This window comes from Camelina sativa, chromosome 2 (genome assembly GCF_030686135.1).
Source record: "Camelina sativa cultivar CO46 ecotype springtype chromosome 2, ASM3068613v1".
In the NCBI taxonomy this organism is placed as follows: Eukaryota; Viridiplantae; Streptophyta; class Magnoliopsida; order Brassicales; family Brassicaceae; genus Camelina; species Camelina sativa.
Window position 1 is genome coordinate 14,377,485 of NC_141881.1, and position 18,753 is coordinate 14,396,237.

Below are 18,753 nucleotides of genomic sequence, written 5' to 3' on the forward strand. Positions count from 1 at the left end.
ATATTGCTCTAGATTATCATTTCGTTCGAGGTCATATACAGTCCGGTGCTCTTCGTGTCTCCCATATATCTACGCGTGATCAGTTAGCTGATGGCCTTACTAAACCTCTTCATCGTACGCGATTCCAGGAGCTTCGGATCAAGATTGGCGTCAGACAACTGCCTACATCTTGAGGGGGATATCAAGGAGATTCGTATCAATCATATCAATGATGATCGGATACCAATCATCTATATATGTAAAGTAGTATCTTGTCTATTAACTCTCATACGAATACCCTAGTCTTCACATTCTGTATAAATACTCTTGTGTATAGTTGAATGAGAATCATCCTTCCATAACAGTCAGGATCCATACCCAAGTATATGCAATGTGAGAGATTAGAGAAATTGTTAGGTTTTGGAGGCCTGAGATTAGAGATAAAACTCCTCTGGTCCTGAAGAAACAGCATCGTAAACTCAACCTCTTGAGGTTCTGGAGAAGTCCACTTGTTGAGGTCGACAAAGTTTTGTTGTGAGAGGCAAGGAACCAAGAAGTACATACACGTGAAACTCCCAGGGTAGTGTCCATCATGCCGAGCTTATCGAAAATAACGGCAAGTATCTCTGTGCAAAGTTTCCCATTTTGGAACTTCTATTGACCTGTCTACCTTCTCCACAACTTCACAACTACAAACAGAGTAATAAAAGGTTGAACACATTTTTTGAACTCACATTAAAGATTGAAAACCCCAATCCTCGAGGACTACGTACTTTACAATCTAATTTGATTGAGACCCTTGAGACAGTCTGATCTCTCCATCATAACTAAATATCTCTATTGAGCAGTCTGTCGAACACCTTCTATGCAGACTAAAAAAATATCACAAAGGTTAGATTTTTGTTACGTTTTTCTGCTTAGAGCTGATGATTGAAATGCATATCACATTCAATTTCTATTAGAGTGAATGGTTCGATAGTTCAATAACTGGATTAATGACCGGTTATTTCCGGTTAACTCTCTGGTTTAAGTTTGTATTATACACTAGCTTAGTATATAAGGCTGCAGAGTATGTACAACTGTACTCTTTGAGACTCATCCCTAAGGAGGTTAAGCATATTATTATCCCAGCTTGTTGAGAAAGTGAGTACAGTATTTGGGTGTAGTGTGTGAGAACCATATACCTTTATAGTTATACCAAACATTCAACTGGGTCCTTGGTCCGCGGGGGTAGCTCACTACATAGTTAGTATAGCAGGGCGGATACGGGCCTTGTTTTCGAAGCCCAAAAATTAGCGGGTCTAGCGGACATAATCCGTTTGGTGTGCGGGTTCAAGTGGTCATGTCCGTCGCGGGTGATCCGAAGAGCGATCGAAGGTTCTTCATCTTCGAGTCTCCAAATCGGTCGGCCGTCGGTGAATTTGGAGGATGCTCGATCAGAAGCTAACGAGACTTTGCACAGTCTCGCACTTTGCGACGAATCCAAGCTCGAATTCACATAACTCTAACCTCCTTCATCTTACCATGTCTTCTCAATCTCCTGCTGTTTCGTGACAACTAACAACTAACAAGGCAAGTTAATTAGAGTATGATGAAGTTAAAATCTCAGTGGGTGTTGATTTCATCTGTCAAGTTTTTGAGATATTGAGTCATGTTAAGAAGAAAGAAAGTTATGCATCAACATGAAATTGGTTTACCTTTGTTGGTTTTATGGAAATTGTATACCGATCTTGTTGCTGCTCCGATGCTTTCGAACTTTGCTATTGTCGTCTATGTTGAGATGGCTTTTGAAATAGATCCTGCAAAGGGTCGGTTTAATCATATTAGTTCGTTGGGATTTGCTTTTGCTTGATCATATTGTTGTAGAAATGAAAGGTCTGATTAGTATTCTGTTTTAATAGGAACAGGAGGAACTTACACCTTATATAGAGAGAGTGAGTGCAGCCTCGGGGTGAGTTTTGCAGGAGGTTACGCTGCTGGAGTGTTATGTGCAAAACCGTTTCTCATCCAGCAGACAATCTAGTGTCATTCCTCAACAATGCTAAGGGAGAAACCGTTGGAAATGTAAGTCGTTTTGTCGAAATACAATAGCCCAAAGCATATATATCTGATGCAGTAGGAATGGTATTTAATTTTTGTAAACGAATTGTTTGCAGGCGGTCAAGAAGATAAGTATGGTGGGACTGTTCACAAGAGGGCTTCCTCTTGATCGGGACATTGACTAGAGCACAGTGGGTAATGGGGATTATACGATTCCTTGAAAGTGTTTGTGTGCCTGTACGTTCTTCTCTCTCTCTCCACATTTCATTTTTATTTTTTGTGTTGGTTATTCCATCTGACAAAACAAAGGAGAACATCAATGTCCACTTCATAGACACGAAGGCACATTGTTCAAGTTTCCACTATACTTGTATTTTTTCCCATTGATTAAATATATATATATATATATATATATATATGATGTTTGTAAACTTGTTATTAACGAGGGTTTATGTGGTGGAAACAGGGCTTCAAGGATTCAGAGACCGTGGGAGCAGAAGGGGCTGGAGCTGATCACTGATTTGGTATGTTGTTGTATTGCTTTAGCGCTCAATAATTTGTCTTAAAACCCTGCTTAGTGCTAGTCCCGTTTAGCTTCAAACCCTGTGACTGTGAATCCGTGATACACCACTCCAGCTTGTTTTAAACCAAAACCTTTGATACACCTACCGGATTATTTGAAAGATAGTTTAAAAAGAAAAAATATTTAGTAATTAGAACCAACTATATACTAGAAGATTTAGTCGTTTAGAGTTGGTATAAAAGCTGTAAACCTTAAATAGTTTTAGCATTATTCATTAGGCGCCAACCCGTCTCCTAAATAGATAAACAATTTTTTTTTGTTTTTAATAGATACCTTTAGAAAAAAAAATATTAAAATGAAGACTCACCAACAAAGCTAGTCAACGTTCAGTATGCAATATATATACAAATGCCTCTTTGTTAATCCTTTCTCCATCGTGTTCTAGATCTAGATCCTCTCTTCAGCTTACTAATGAATTCTTCTTTTTCCTTTTCCACGTTTTTCAGAAAACTCAGGTTCCAACACAATCACAGAGAAATAGATTCTCCTTCATCAGTTCCTCCATCGTCTTTGTCAAGAACTTGGAAACACCATGTATTCCTGAGCTTCCACGGGGAAGATGTCCGAAAAACATTTCTTACCCACATCCTTAAAGAGTTCAGAGGAAAAGGAATCGATCCATTCATTGATAATGATATCGAGAGGGGTAAAACAATTGGTCCTGAGCTCATAGAAGCTATCAAAGGATCAAGGATCGCCATCGTCTTGCTTTCGAGGAACTACGCTTCTTCTTCGTGGTGCCTGAATGAGTTGGTGGAGATCATGAAGTGTAGAGAAGAGTTGAGTCAAATAGTGATGACCATTTTCTATGATGTAGATCCAACTGACGTCAAGAAACAGATGGGAGCCTTTGGGAAAGTATTCAATAAAACTTGTAAAGGTAAACCGAGAAAGGAGATTAAGAGATGGAGAATAGCTTTGGAGGGTGTGGCCACAATCGCTGGAGAGCATTCACGCAACTGGTTATCTCTCTTAACTCCTACTTACGCTAACTAATTCATATTTTGCAAACACATTAAACGAATGTTTATTTGTAGCAATTACACATAATTAACGGATATGTTACAATTAAACATATTGCTCTCGGTGTTTTTTCATAGGGTTAGTGAAGCTGACATGATAGATAAAATAGCTATGGATGTTTCAAATAAGTTGAATAACTCCACACCATCAAGAGACTTCAACAGTTTAGCTGGAATGGGAGCTCATATGAAAAATATGGGACCAATGCTAGGTCTAGAATCGGGTGAGGTGAGGATGATTGGGATTTGGGGTCCATCTGGGATTGGGAAGACCACCATCGCTAGATTTCTGTATAACCAAATCTCGAGCAGTTTTGAGTTGAGCGTCTTTATGGAGGATATCAAAGAGTTAACGTCTACAAGGCGAGTGTCTTCTGATGACTATAGTGCAAAGTTGTACTTACAGAAACAGTTTTTGTCCCAGATACTCAACCACAAGGATATTGAGATTCCTCATCTTGGAGTTGTACAAGATAGGTTGAACGACAAGAAAGTGTTGATTGTTCTTGATAACATTGATCAGTCTATACAATTAGATGCCATCGCAAAAGAGACTAGCTGGTTTGGTCATGGAAGTCGGATCATCATCACAACTCAAGACCAAAAACTTTTGAAGTCACATGGCATCAACCATATTTACAAGGTGGATTTCCCGTCAGTATATGAAGCTTCTCACATCTTTTGTATGTATGCTTTTGATCAAAAGTTCCCCAAAACTGGTTTTGAGTCACTTTCATGGGAAGTTACAAACCTTTTGGGTAAACTGCCATTGGGATTAAGAGTTATGGGTTCCCATTTCCGAGGAATGTCTAAGCAGGAATGGATAAGCGCACTACCAAGGTTAAGAACTCGCCTTGAAGCCAACATTCAAAGCATTTTAATGTTCAGTTACAATGCGTTATGTGATGAAGATAAAGATTTATTTGTTCATATAGCCTGTCTTTTCAACTATCAAACGATTGACAGAGTGGAAGGTCATCTCGGTAAGAACTTCTTGGATGTGAGGCAACAATTGCACATTTTATCTGAGAAATCTCTGATTTCTATTGTAAATGGGCGTATATTTATGCACAATCTGCTAGAACAATTGGGTAAAGAAATTGTTCGTCATGAGACCGGGAACAAATCCATTCGTGAACCTGGGAAGCGTCAATATTTGGTTGATGCTAGAGATATATGTGAAGTACTCACTAATGACACGGTTGGTTCTATTTTTGGTCTTCTATATATTAGAGTACTTTCTGAATATTAAAATTTATTTGATGACTAACCATCTCTAGTTCCTCTACCTTTCTTTATGGTCTATTTTCAGGGTACTAAAAGTGTTATAGGCATACACTTTGAGTTGTCTGGATTGACAGACAAATTGAGTATAAGTGAAAGGGCTTTTGAAGGGATGACTAACCTTAAATTCTTAAGATTCAAGTGTATGTATTGTAATAGGAGTCGTAAGTTATGCTGCTCTCCGGAAGCTTTGAATCATCTATCTCAAAAACTACGGTTACTATATTGGGAACATTTTCCAATGACATGTCTGCCTTCCAATTTCGGTACGGAGTGCCTAGTCGAATTATATATGGTAGACAGCCAACTTCATAAGCTATGGGAAGGAGATCGAGTAAGGAACTTTCATGTGTTTAATTCTTTCCTACTTTAAAGTTTTTGTTTGATTTGTCTTTACAATATATTTTTTTTGCCTACATCTGTTAGGCTTAACAAAGGACTGATCTGTTATTATGTGAATTAAATCTTAAGGTCGCCAGCTAGTAATTTAATGTGCTTTCTTGTGTTGTCTCTGCTTATTTGTACAGCCGCTTGGAAACCTCAAGTGGTTGAATATGACTGAGTCGAAAAACCTAAAGGAATTGCCTGATCTCTCAAGTGCCACTAAGCTTCAACATATGCTTCTTTCTTCGTGCTCAAGTTTGGTGGAGCTACCGTCCTTGAATGCCAGTAATTTAAAAGAAATGGACATTTCTAAATGCTCAAGTTTGGTGGAGATTCCTTCCTGGATTGGAAGTGCCATTAATCTCTGCTTTTTGAATCTCACGGGATGTTCAAGTCTGGTGGAGCTCCCGTCCTCTATTGGTAATGCCACTAATCTCCAAGTATTGAAACTTGATATGTGCACTAGTCTGGTAGAGCTGCCCTCCTCTATTGGAAATCTTGATAAATTGCGAAAATTGAATGCAAATGGATGCTCAAAACTAGAGGTTATTCCTACCAACATCAACTTGGAATCTCTTGAGGAACTTCATTTATGTGATTGTTTGATGCTGAAAAGTTTTCCTGAGATTTCCACAAATATTAGGCTCCTACAGATCCAGGAAACCGCAATAAAAGAAGTGCCTTCGTCGATCAACTCATGGTCTCATCTTTCTTCCTTGGCCATGTCATTCAATGAAAACCTCGAGGAATTCCCGCATGCTCTTGATATCATCACATCGTTGGTATGTAAAGATACAGAAATCCAAGAAATTTCTCCGTGGGTCAAGAAATTGACTCGTCTTCAGTTACTTGAACTCATTGGATGCAAGAAACTAGTATCAATCCCACAGCTTCCGGATTCCTTAATTAGCATATGGGCAGAAGATTGCGACTCATTAGTAAGACTCGATTGCTCCTTTCACAATTCAAAGAAATTTCTTGAGTTTGTTAAATGCTTCAAACTGAATAAAGAAGCAAGGGAACTCATCATTCAGAATAGAACTCAATTTACGGTCTTACCTGGTGAAGAAGTGCCTGCAAACTTCACTTACCGAGCTAATACTGGAAGTTCCGTAGTGGTAAATTTGAATCAAAGGCCTCTATCTAAAACCTCGAGATTTAAGGCTTGTATCTTGCTGGTTAATAAAGAGGACAAGGAGAAGGAGGTGTTTGTTAGGAAAAATATAAGAATATGGTATCTCATCATGGAAAAACATAATCCTGGCGTCTTTGTTCCATGCAGACCTACGGGCTACTCTCCAGTTCGCTATTTTACTGAGCATTTGTACATCTTTGAGTTTGAGGGGAATATGACATCTAACGAGCTGTTCATTGACTTCAAAGTCGACCATAGCGACATAAAAATAAAAGAATGCGGGGTAATCCAACTCTAAGTCTGTCATATTGATGGACATGAAGAGAGAGAGAGAGAGATGGCGATGGAGTCTGAAGATAAATGCTACGAAATTAACACTGGAACTGTCGAACTGAAGTCGTTGGAGATCATGACAGTGTAGAGACGAAGAATAGAGGCAAACGAGTGAAATTTATTCAATGAGATTCATATGTTGCAGGGCTTGGCTAAGTTGTTGATTTATGTGTATCAGTGTGTGATGTTGGGTTATGTGTAATTTGACTAACGAGTGAATTCAGTATATGTTGCTTAATTCGCAAAATGTTGTAGTTTCTGTATATAACTGGAAAATATGTACACACTCATACCTATACTCTTTACTTTTTGTGTTGTATACGTTAATATCATTTGATTTGAACATTTTAGCTAGCTGACTCAGAGGATCAGAGGAGGAACTATGCAACCCAAAAGATTCAGACACAATCTATACTTGTGGGACGAAATTCATCATATATGTTAAAGTCTGATCATTTGTTCCAAAACATCTACGAAGCTTTTCAATATTTCAGAATTCAAATTCTTTTATCTCATCGTTCTGCCAATCCTCAGAGAGTAGCGACGTTTGCAAATCGTGCAATCTTCAGTGCAATCTTCAGTACATTTGATGAATGCTTCAAGCGTCTGAGTGGGGGCTTGTACGAAATAGTCATCAGGCACCGTGTCAGTATCAAGGAGATTCGTATCAATCATATCAATGATGATCGGATACCAATCATCTATATATGTAAAGTAGTATCTTGTCTATTAACTCTCATACGAATACCCTAGTCTTCACATTCTGTATAAATACTCTTGTGTATAGTTGAATGAGAATCATCCTTCCATAACATGGTATCAGAGCAGTAAAGATCTACAAAAGACCTAAAATTTTTTTTTTTTTTTTCGGTCACTTTCTACTTCTTCCTCGTCTTACTTCTCCTTCTTCCCCTGTTTCTTGTCTCGATCATGTCTTCTACTTCTGAAGTTGTTGCTACACCCGATGGCACCTCTCTTCTTAATGTCAACATGTCTAACGTCACTAAGTTGACCTCGACAAATTTCCTGATGTGGAAACGTCAGGTCTTTGCTCTGTGCAAAGGCTATGACCTTGCCGGCTATCTCGACGGCACTATGGCTGCACCTGCTGCCACACTCACCTCCGATGACACCACCACCGTGAATCCGGCTCACAAACACTGGCAGCGTCAAGATCAGCTGATCTTCTCTAGTCTCCTTGGTGCGATGTCTCTCTCGGTGCAGTCTCTGCTTTCCAAAGCTACCACTTCCGCGGAGATCTGGACAACTCTCCACACCACGTTTGCTCAACCCAGTCGTGGCCATATCCTCCAAATCCACAACCAGCTTAAGCATTGGAAGAAAGGTCCCAAATCCATTGAAGAGTACTTTCAAGGCTTCACGGTGAGGTTCGATCAACTCGCACTTCTCGAGAGTCCTATTCCACATGAAGATCAGATCGATTACATCCTCGGTGGCTTACCCGAGGAATATAAGCCTGTTACGGATCAGATCGAGGGTCGTGATACAACACCCTCTCTGAATGTGGTCCTTGAGAAGTTGATTAATCAAGAGTTGAAGATTCAAACCTTGATGACCGCTTCCTCTGTTACACCTGCGTCTGCAAACATGGTCACCCACAAGAACAATACGACCAACCGAGGTTCCTCTTCGTCTCGTGGTCAACATGGTTCGCAGCAACGGTCGCATTTCTCACGAGGCTCTCATGGTCGTGGTTCCCAAGGTCGTGGCTATCAGGGACGTTGTCAAATATGTGGAGTTCATGGTCACAGCGCTCGTTGGTGTTCCCAGTTTCAAGGTCGTGGTTCCTCATCAAGTTACTCTTCTTCGCCACCATGGCAGCCACGCGCGAACCTTGCAATGACTTCCTCGTCTCCCACCACTCCATGGATCTGTGACACCGGTGCAACACATCACTTGACATCGGACCTTGCGAATCTGTCTCTTCACCAACCATACAATGGTGGCGAGGAGGTCACTCTTGCGGATGGATCTGGTATTCCGATAACACACACGGGTTCCGGTTTACTTCCCACACCTTCTCGCTCCCTTAGGCTTAAAGATGTTCTTTATGTCCCTAATGTGTCTAAAAATCTTATTTCGGTGTATCGTCTATGCAACGATAATCAAGTCTCAGCTCATTTTTATCCTGCTCATTTTCAGGTGAAGGATCTCAGCACGGGGGTCCGGTTGCTCCAAGGCAAGACTAGGAATGAGCTATATGAGTGGCCGGTTGAACGTAACACTATCACCGCATTCTCTACATCGCCTTCACCGAAAACCGACCTCTCATTTTGGCATTATCGCCTTGGGCATCCCTCTTTTACAGTTTTAAAGGCACTTGTTTCCAAATTTTCATTGCCTATTTCCACTTCCTCGCAAAAACAATGGTCGTGTTCCGACTGTTTGATTAATAAGAGTCACAAATTGCCTTTTCATGCAAACACAATCACCTCCACACAACCTCTTGAGTATCTTTACACAGACGTATGGACATCGCCTATATTGTCCGCTGATCACTACAAGTATTATCTTGTCATTATTGATCACTACACCCGCTACACTTGGTTGTACCCGTTGAAGCAAAAATCTCAAGTCAAGGAAGTTTTTGTCGCCTTTAAGGCTCTTGTGGAGAACCGATTTCAACACAAAATCCGCACTCTTTATTCTGATAATGGTAGCGAATTCATTGCATTGCGTTCCTTCTTGGCTTCTCATGGCGTATCCCATCTCACATCACCACCACATACACCAGAACACAATGGTATCGCCGAAAGAAAACACCGTCACGTGGTTGAGACCGGTCTAGCACTTCTAAGTCATGCATCGGTTCCGCAGGGCTACTGGCCCTATTCTCTAGCAACCGCTGTGTACTTGATAAACCGGATGCCCACCGACGTTCTCAACGGTATATCTCCGTACGTCAAGCTTTTTCACCAGCCTCCAAATTATATGAAGCTCCGTGTTTTTGGTTGTGTGTGCTATCCTTGGTTGCGTCCATATCGTGCAACGAAGCTTGAGAGCCACTCCACACCGTGTGTGTTCGTTGGTTACTCACTTACTCAAAGTGCGAACCTTTGTTTGGATATTACGAGTGGTCGTGTTTATACGTCACGCCATGTGCAGTTTGTTGAGACTGAGTTCCCATTCTCTTCACTACCATCGTCGCCTGCATCACGTGTTTCTACGCCTGAGTGTGTGCCGTCTCCATCAACGGTCGTGTTACCCTCGCCACTAACTCATTCCTCGTCGCCTCCGTGCTCCGTCCTTCACCCACCATCACCGGCTCCAGTTTCTCCGGTGTTACCGCACACACCTCCGTCTCCTCTAGCATCAGCATCTCCAACATCGCCGATTACATCGTCCTCAACGTCACCATCTGAGTCTCGCTTGTCGTCACCTCCGTCTGTTAACATGCCGCGATCCGCTAGTCAAAGCCCACAACACTCACCAGGCCCAACAACACCAATCTCCAGCCCATCTCCAACAGACCAATCGAGCCCACAACCCCGACAACCATCAAACACATCTACTCCTTCTTCGTCGTCACCACGTCCCGTCTCGCAAACAATGACCACCACATCCACCACGACTTCCACCGTCGCACCACAACCGGAACCTCAACCCCATCATCATGTTCCACCACCAAACCAAAACCTTCATCCTATGACGACGAGAGCAAAGAACCACATCACCAAACCTAACAAGAAACTTAATCTACTTGCCGTCAAAACACCTCTTATCCCCACAACCGTAGCTCAGGCTTTAAAGGATCCAAATTTTCGGAGGGCAATGTCGGAGGAGATTGATGCTCAGATGCGTCATCACACATGGGATCTGGAGAAACCACCGCCATCAAAACATGTGATACCTTGTAAGTGGATATTTACACTGAAATATAATCCTGATGGTTCAATTGCAAGGTACAAAGCGAGACTTGTTGCGAGGGGGTTTAATCAACAATATGGTTTGGATTATGAGGAAACGTTTAGTCCGGTTATTAAATCAACAACGGTTCGACTAGTTCTCGAAGTTGCGGTCAAGAAAAACTGGAGCATTCATCAAGTTGATATTAACAATGCCTTCCTCCAAGGCACTCTAACCGACGAGGTGTACGTCTCGCAGCCACCAGGTTTCGTGGATCCCGATCGTCCAGATCATGTTTGTTGGTTGCGTAAGGCGCTATATGGTTTGAAACAGGCACCGCGGGCGTGGTATCAAGAACTACGGATGTTTCTTCTTAACTCCGGGTTTACTGGTTCTCTCTCCGATACCTCTTTGTTTACTTACAAGACGAATAATGATTTCCTCTACGTCCTTGTTTATGTAGATGATATTATTATTGCGGGTCCATCATCTTTGGTGCAACCGTTTAATGTCTCCCTTGCCGCTCGCTTCTCTCTCAAGGATCTTGGTCCTCTAAGCTATTTCTTGGGGATAGAGGCCACTCGATCACGACAAGGATTACACCTCATGCAACGAAAGTATGTCACGGATCTACTAGCTCGTACTAACATGATTGGTGCGAAACCGGTTGCTACTCCCATGGCTCAATCACCAAAGCTCACTCTTCACTCTGGTACACCACTTGTTGATGCCACGCAATATCGGAAGGTTGTCAGTAGTCTCCAATATTTATCATTTACTCGTCCTGATATTGCATTTGCGGTTAATAGGCTCTCTCAATATATGCATCAACCGACGACGGATCATTGGCAGGCTGTTAAAAGGGTTCTCCGTTATTTGGCTGGGACAACATCCCATGGGATTTTCCTACGCGCAGATTGTCCCCTAACGGTTCACGCTTACTCCGATGCGGATTGGGGAGGTGATGTTGGTGATTGTTTGTCTACAAATGCGTACATCGTGTATCTTGGTGGCAGTCCTATTTCGTGGAGTTCGAAGAAACAACGTAGCGTCGCACGATCATCAACGGAGGCTGAATATCGTGCCATAGCCAATGCTGCGTCTGAATTGCAATGGATTTGTTCACTCTTATCGGAGATGGGGGTTGTGTTAACGGTTGTGCCGGTTGTTTACTGTGATAACATGGGTGCGACTTATCTATGTGCCAATCCGGTTTTCCACTCTCGGATGAAACATATTGCTCTAGATTATCATTTCGTTCGAGGTCATATACAGTCCGGTGCTCTTCGTGTCTCCCATATATCTACGCGTGATCAGTTAGCTGATGGCCTTACTAAACCTCTTCATCGTACGCGATTCCAGGAGCTTCGGATCAAGATTGGCGTCAGACAACTGCCTACATCTTGAGGGGGATATCAAGGAGATTCGTATCAATCATATCAATGATGATCGGATACCAATCATCTATATATGTAAAGTAGTATCTTGTCTATTAACTCTCATACGAATACCCTAGTCTTCACATTCTGTATAAATACTCTTGTGTATAGTTGAATGAGAATCATCCTTCCATAACAGTCAGGATCCATACCCAAGTATATGCAATGTGAGAGATTAGAGAAATTGTTAGGTTTTGGAGGCCTGAGATTAGAGATAAAACTCCTCTGGTCCTGAAGAAACAGCATCGTAAACTCAACCTCTTGAGGTTCTGGAGAAGTCCACTTGTTGAGGTCGACAAAGTTTTGTTGTGAGAGGCAAGGAACCAAGAAGTACATACACGTGAAACTCCCAGGGTAGTGTCCATCATGCCGAGCTTATCGAAAATAACGGCAAGTATCTCTGTGCAAAGTTTCCCATTTTGGAACTTCTATTGACCTGTCTACCTTCTCCACAACTTCACAACTACAAACAGAGTAATAAAAGGTTGAACACATTTTTTGAACTCACATTAAAGATTGAAAACCCCAATCCTCGAGGACTACGTACTTTACAATCTAATTTGATTGAGACCCTTGAGACAGTCTGATCTCTCCATCATAACTAAATATCTCTATTGAGCAGTCTGTCGAACACCTTCTATGCAGACTAAAAAAATATCACAAAGGTTAGATTTTTGTTACGTTTTTCTGCTTAGAGCTGATGATTGAAATGCATATCACATTCAATTTCTATTAGAGTGAATGGTTCGATAGTTCAATAACTGGATTAATGACCGGTTATTTCCGGTTAACTCTCTGGTTTAAGTTTGTATTATACACTAGCTTAGTATATAAGGCTGCAGAGTATGTACAACTGTACTCTTTGAGACTCATCCCTAAGGAGGTTAAGCATATTATTATCCCAGCTTGTTGAGAAAGTGAGTACAGTATTTGGGTGTAGTGTGTGAGAACCATATACCTTTATAGTTATACCAAACATTCAACTGGGTCCTTGGTCCGCGGGGGTAGCTCACTACATAGTTAGTATAGCAGGGCGGATACGGGCCTTGTTTTCGAAGCCCAAAAATTAGCGGGTCTAGCGGACATAATCCGTTTGGTGTGCGGGTTCAAGTGGTCATGTCCGTCGCGGGTGATCCGAAGAGCGATCGAAGGTTCTTCATCTTCGAGTCTCCAAATCGGTCGGCCGTCGGTGAATTTGGAGGATGCTCGATCAGAAGCTAACGAGACTTTGCACAGTCTCGCACTTTGCGACGAATCCAAGCTCGAATTCACATAACTCTAACCTCCTTCATCTTACCATGTCTTCTCAATCTCCTGCTGTTTCGTGACAACTAACAACTAACAAGGCAAGTTAATTAGAGTATGATGAAGTTAAAATCTCAGTGGGTGTTGATTTCATCTGTCAAGTTTTTGAGATATTGAGTCATGTTAAGAAGAAAGAAAGTTATGCATCAACATGAAATTGGTTTACCTTTGTTGGTTTTATGGAAATTGTATACCGATCTTGTTGCTGCTCCGATGCTTTCGAACTTTGCTATTGTCGTCTATGTTGAGATGGCTTTTGAAATAGATCCTGCAAAGGGTCGGTTTAATCATATTAGTTCGTTGGGATTTGCTTTTGCTTGATCATATTGTTGTAGAAATGAAAGGTCTGATTAGTATTCTGTTTTAATAGGAACAGGAGGAACTTACACCTTATATAGAGAGAGTGAGTGCAGCCTCGGGGTGAGTTTTGCAGGAGGTTACGCTGCTGGAGTGTTATGTGCAAAACCGTTTCTCATCCAGCAGACAATCTAGTGTCATTCCTCAACAATGCTAAGGGAGAAACCGTTGGAAATGTAAGTCGTTTTGTCGAAATACAATAGCCCAAAGCATATATATCTGATGCAGTAGGAATGGTATTTAATTTTTGTAAACGAATTGTTTGCAGGCGGTCAAGAAGATAAGTATGGTGGGACTGTTCACAAGAGGGCTTCCTCTTGATCGGGACATTGACTAGAGCACAGTGGGTAATGGGGATTATACGATTCCTTGAAAGTGTTTGTGTGCCTGTACGTTCTTCTCTCTCTCTCCACATTTCATTTTTATTTTTTGTGTTGGTTATTCCATCTGACAAAACAAAGGAGAACATCAATGTCCACTTCATAGACACGAAGGCACATTGTTCAAGTTTCCACTATACTTGTATTTTTTCCCATTGATTAAATATATATATATATATATATATATATATGATGTTTGTAAACTTGTTATTAACGAGGGTTTATGTGGTGGAAACAGGGCTTCAAGGATTCAGAGACCGTGGGAGCAGAAGGGGCTGGAGCTGATCACTGATTTGGTATGTTGTTGTATTGCTTTAGCGCTCAATAATTTGTCTTAAAACCCTGCTTAGTGCTAGTCCCGTTTAGCTTCAAACCCTGTGACTGTGAATCCGTGATACACCACTCCAGCTTGTTTTAAACCAAAACCTTTGATACACCTACCGGATTATTTGAAAGATAGTTTAAAAAGAAAAAATATTTAGTAATTAGAACCAACTATATACTAGAAGATTTAGTCGTTTAGAGTTGGTATAAAAGCTGTAAACCTTAAATAGTTTTAGCATTATTCATTAGGCGCCAACCCGTCTCCTAAATAGATAAACAATTTTTTTTTGTTTTTAATAGATACCTTTAGAAAAAAAAATATTAAAATGAAGACTCACCAACAAAGCTAGTCAACGTTCAGTATGCAATATATATACAAATGCCTCTTTGTTAATCCTTTCTCCATCGTGTTCTAGATCTAGATCCTCTCTTCAGCTTACTAATGAATTCTTCTTTTTCCTTTTCCACGTTTTTCAGAAAACTCAGGTTCCAACACAATCACAGAGAAATAGATTCTCCTTCATCAGTTCCTCCATCGTCTTTGTCAAGAACTTGGAAACACCATGTATTCCTGAGCTTCCACGGGGAAGATGTCCGAAAAACATTTCTTACCCACATCCTTAAAGAGTTCAGAGGAAAAGGAATCGATCCATTCATTGATAATGATATCGAGAGGGGTAAAACAATTGGTCCTGAGCTCATAGAAGCTATCAAAGGATCAAGGATCGCCATCGTCTTGCTTTCGAGGAACTACGCTTCTTCTTCGTGGTGCCTGAATGAGTTGGTGGAGATCATGAAGTGTAGAGAAGAGTTGAGTCAAATAGTGATGACCATTTTCTATGATGTAGATCCAACTGACGTCAAGAAACAGATGGGAGCCTTTGGGAAAGTATTCAATAAAACTTGTAAAGGTAAACCGAGAAAGGAGATTAAGAGATGGAGAATAGCTTTGGAGGGTGTGGCCACAATCGCTGGAGAGCATTCACGCAACTGGTTATCTCTCTTAACTCCTACTTACGCTAACTAATTCATATTTTGCAAACACATTAAACGAATGTTTATTTGTAGCAATTACACATAATTAACGGATATGTTACAATTAAACATATTGCTCTCGGTGTTTTTTCATAGGGTTAGTGAAGCTGACATGATAGATAAAATAGCTATGGATGTTTCAAATAAGTTGAATAACTCCACACCATCAAGAGACTTCAACAGTTTAGCTGGAATGGGAGCTCATATGAAAAATATGGGACCAATGCTAGGTCTAGAATCGGGTGAGGTGAGGATGATTGGGATTTGGGGTCCATCTGGGATTGGGAAGACCACCATCGCTAGATTTCTGTATAACCAAATCTCGAGCAGTTTTGAGTTGAGCGTCTTTATGGAGGATATCAAAGAGTTAACGTCTACAAGGCGAGTGTCTTCTGATGACTATAGTGCAAAGTTGTACTTACAGAAACAGTTTTTGTCCCAGATACTCAACCACAAGGATATTGAGATTCCTCATCTTGGAGTTGTACAAGATAGGTTGAACGACAAGAAAGTGTTGATTGTTCTTGATAACATTGATCAGTCTATACAATTAGATGCCATCGCAAAAGAGACTAGCTGGTTTGGTCATGGAAGTCGGATCATCATCACAACTCAAGACCAAAAACTTTTGAAGTCACATGGCATCAACCATATTTACAAGGTGGATTTCCCGTCAGTATATGAAGCTTCTCACATCTTTTGTATGTATGCTTTTGGTCAAAAGTTCCCTAAAAAGGGTTTAGAGGCGCTTTCATGGGAAGTTACAAACCTTTTGGGTAAACTACCATTGGGGTTAAGAGTTATGGGCTCCCATTTCCGAGGAATGTCTAAGCAAGAGTGGATAGATGCACTACCAAGGCTAAGAACTCGCCTCGATGCCAGCATTCAAAGCATTTTAATGTTCAGTTACAATGCGTTATGTGATGAAGATAAAGATTTATTCGTTCATATAGCTTGTCTTTTCAATTATCAAATGATTGAGCTAATGGAAGATCATCTCGGAAAGAGCTTCTTGGATGTGAAGCAACAGTTTCGCATTTTATCTGAGAAATCTCTCATATCTGTTGAAAATGGATGTGTATATATGCACAATCTGCTAGTACAATTGGGTAAAGAAATTGTCTGTCGTGAGCTTGGGAACCAATCCATTATTAAACCTGGGAAGCGTCAGTTTTTGGTTGATGCTAGAGATATATGTGAAGTACTCACTAATGACACGGTTAGTTTTAGTTTTATTCTTCCATTAGATTGCTCCTCCAGTATCCAAATTAAAATATTTTTGATGACTAACCAGTTCTTTGTATTCAGGGTAGTAAAAATGTTATAGGCATACATTTTGACTCATCTGGATTGTCAGGCGAACTAAGTATAAGTGAAAGGGCTTTTGAGGGGATGTCTAATCTTGAATTCTTAAGATTCAAGTGTATGTATGATAATCAAAATCATAATTTGAGCTTACCACTAGGTTTGAACCATCTATCTCAAAAACTACGATTACTACATTGGGATCGCTTTCCAATGACATGCCTGCCTTCCAATTTTTGTACGGAGTGCCTAGTCGAATTATATATGATAGACAGCCAACTTCAGAAGTTGTGGGAAGGAGATCGGGTAAGGAATTGTTATGTGTTTCTCTCCTAAATTTTTTTTCTTACACTTTAGGTTTTAAAAAGACTGATCTTAGCACTCTATTAGTAATTTAATGTGTTTTCTTTGCTTATTTGTACAGCCCCTTCGTAACCTCAAGTGGGTGAATTTGAGTCTGTCGAAAAACCTAAAGGAACTACCTGATCTCTCAACTGCCACTAATCTTCAACATATGTTTCTTTCTTCCTGCTCAAGTTTGGTGGAGCTCCCTTCCTTGAATGCCACTAATCTAAAAAAAATGGACATTTCTAAATGCTCAAGTTTGGTGGAGCTTCCCTCCTGGATGGGAAATGCCAATAATCTTTCCTTGTTGAATCTCATGGGATGTTCAAGTCTGGTAGAGCTCCCGTCCTCTATTGGAAATGCCACTAATCTCCAAACATTGAAACTTGATATGTGCACTAGTCTGGTAGAGTTGCCCTCCTCTATTGGGAATCTTCATAAATTGCAAAAGTTGATTGCAATAGGATGCTCAAAGCTAGAGGTTCTTCCTACCAACATCAACTTGGAATCTCTTGACGAAGTTAATTTTTGTAATTGTTTGATGCTGAAAAGTTTTCCTGAGATTTCCACACATATTAGGCTCCTAAATCTCGCGAGAACTGCGATAAAAGAAGTACCTTCGTCCATAAAGTCGTGGCCTAATCTTTCTTCCTTGGGCATGTCATTCAATGAAAACCTCCAGGAGTTTCCGCATGCTCTTGATATCATCACATCGTTGGTATTTGAAGATAAAGAAATGCAAGAGATCTCTCCGTGGGTTAAGAAAGTCTCTCGTCTTCGATTTCTTACACTCATCGGATGCAAGAAGCTAGTGTCAATCCCACAGCTTCCGGATTCCTTAGATCATCTAAGGGCAGAAAACTGCGAGTCATTAGTGAGACTCGATTGCTTCTTTCACAATCCAAAGCATCTTCAGTTTACTAACTGTTTCAAACTAAATAAAGAAGCGAGGGAACTCATCGTTCAGACCAGTACTCGCTGTACAGTCTTACCTGGTGAGGAAGTGCCTGAGAACTTCACTTACCGAGCTAATACTGGAAGTTCCGTGATGGTAAATTTGAATAAAAGGCCTCTTTCCAAAACCTCGAGATTTAAGGCTTGTATCTTGCTGGTTGGTGAAGGTGGTGACAAGGAGAAGGAGGTGTTTGGTATGAAAGAGATGAGAATATCGTATCTCATCATGGAAAAACATAATCCTGGCGTCTCTGTTCCATGCAAACCTATTGGCTACTCTCTATCTTACTCTTTTACTGATCATTTGTACATCTTTGAGTTTGAAGGAGATGTGACATCTAACGAGCTTCGCTTTGACTTTAAAATCTACTGTAGCGAAAGAAAGATAAAAGAATGTGGGGTAATGCTCAGTAAAAGTCTTTCATGTTTATGGGACTGAAGTCGATGGAGATCATGACAGTATAAAGATGAAGATTCAATTTAAAGTTGCAGGGCTTGGTATTGCACTTTTTAATCTTTACATTTTACATTGTTATTGTGTGATGGTAGGTTATGTATAATTGACTAACTATTGAATTCACTAGATTTTGTGATGAATACAAATGTACACACTCATACCTATACTCTCTTTAGGTTATGTGTGTATCATTTGATTTGAACATTTTAGCTGGCTGACTCAGAG

General features: G+C 40.6%; 2 protein-coding genes across 4 annotated transcripts; both read left to right on the forward strand.

Moving 5' to 3' along the window:
• Nucleotides 1-1,069: 1,069 nt before the first annotated feature.
• LOC147948598 (putative disease resistance protein RPP1) lies at nt 1,070-7,105 on the forward strand. 2 transcript variants are annotated; one of them, XM_087483031.1, is made up of 8 exons: nt 1,070-1,551; nt 1,881-2,043; nt 2,136-2,256; nt 2,486-2,543; nt 3,049-3,564; nt 3,703-4,825; nt 4,937-5,242; nt 5,436-7,105. In XM_087483031.1, exons 5-8 carry the CDS (start codon nt 3,365-3,367, stop codon nt 6,723-6,725), a joined length of 2,919 nt encoding a protein of 972 aa, XP_087339157.1. In that variant the 5' UTR covers nt 1,070-1,551; nt 1,881-2,043; nt 2,136-2,256; nt 2,486-2,543; nt 3,049-3,364; the 3' UTR covers nt 6,726-7,105. The 2 variants fall into 2 exon arrangements, with proteins under 2 accessions (XP_087339157.1, XP_087339160.1); XM_087483034.1 differs by having other exon boundaries at nt 1,887-2,043.
• Nucleotides 7,106-12,930: 5,825 nt separating this feature from the next.
• LOC147948599 (putative disease resistance protein RPP1) lies at nt 12,931-18,732 on the forward strand. 2 transcript variants are annotated; one of them, XM_019234161.2, is made up of 8 exons: nt 12,931-13,412; nt 13,742-13,904; nt 13,997-14,117; nt 14,347-14,404; nt 14,910-15,425; nt 15,564-16,686; nt 16,776-17,078; nt 17,197-18,732. In XM_019234161.2, exons 5-8 carry the CDS (start codon nt 15,226-15,228, stop codon nt 18,508-18,510), a joined length of 2,940 nt encoding a protein of 979 aa, XP_019089706.2. In that variant the 5' UTR covers nt 12,931-13,412; nt 13,742-13,904; nt 13,997-14,117; nt 14,347-14,404; nt 14,910-15,225; the 3' UTR covers nt 18,511-18,732. The 2 variants fall into 2 exon arrangements, with proteins under 2 accessions (XP_019089706.2, XP_087339152.1); XM_087483026.1 differs by having other exon boundaries at nt 13,748-13,904.
• Nucleotides 18,733-18,753: the final 21 nt, after the last annotated feature.

What these genes read in the sequence shown, in the direction of transcription:
- LOC147948598 (XM_087483031.1), top strand. Translation starts at nt 3,365, where the DNA reads ATGAAGTGTAGAGAAGAGTTGAGTCAAATAGTGATGACCATTTTCTAT. An exon ending in GGAGAGCATTCACGCAACTG is followed by an intron (nt 3,565 to 3,702) that starts GTTATCTCTCTT and finishes GTTTTTTCATAG; the next exon opens with GGTTAGTGAAGCTGACATGA. An exon ending in AAGTACTCACTAATGACACG is followed by an intron (nt 4,826 to 4,936) that starts GTTGGTTCTATT and finishes GTCTATTTTCAG; the next exon opens with GGTACTAAAAGTGTTATAGG.
- LOC147948599 (XM_019234161.2), top strand. Translation starts at nt 15,226, where the DNA reads ATGAAGTGTAGAGAAGAGTTGAGTCAAATAGTGATGACCATTTTCTAT. An exon ending in GGAGAGCATTCACGCAACTG is followed by an intron (nt 15,426 to 15,563) that starts GTTATCTCTCTT and finishes GTTTTTTCATAG; the next exon opens with GGTTAGTGAAGCTGACATGA. An exon ending in AGTTGTGGGAAGGAGATCGG is followed by an intron (nt 17,079 to 17,196) that starts GTAAGGAATTGT and finishes TTATTTGTACAG; the next exon opens with CCCCTTCGTAACCTCAAGTG.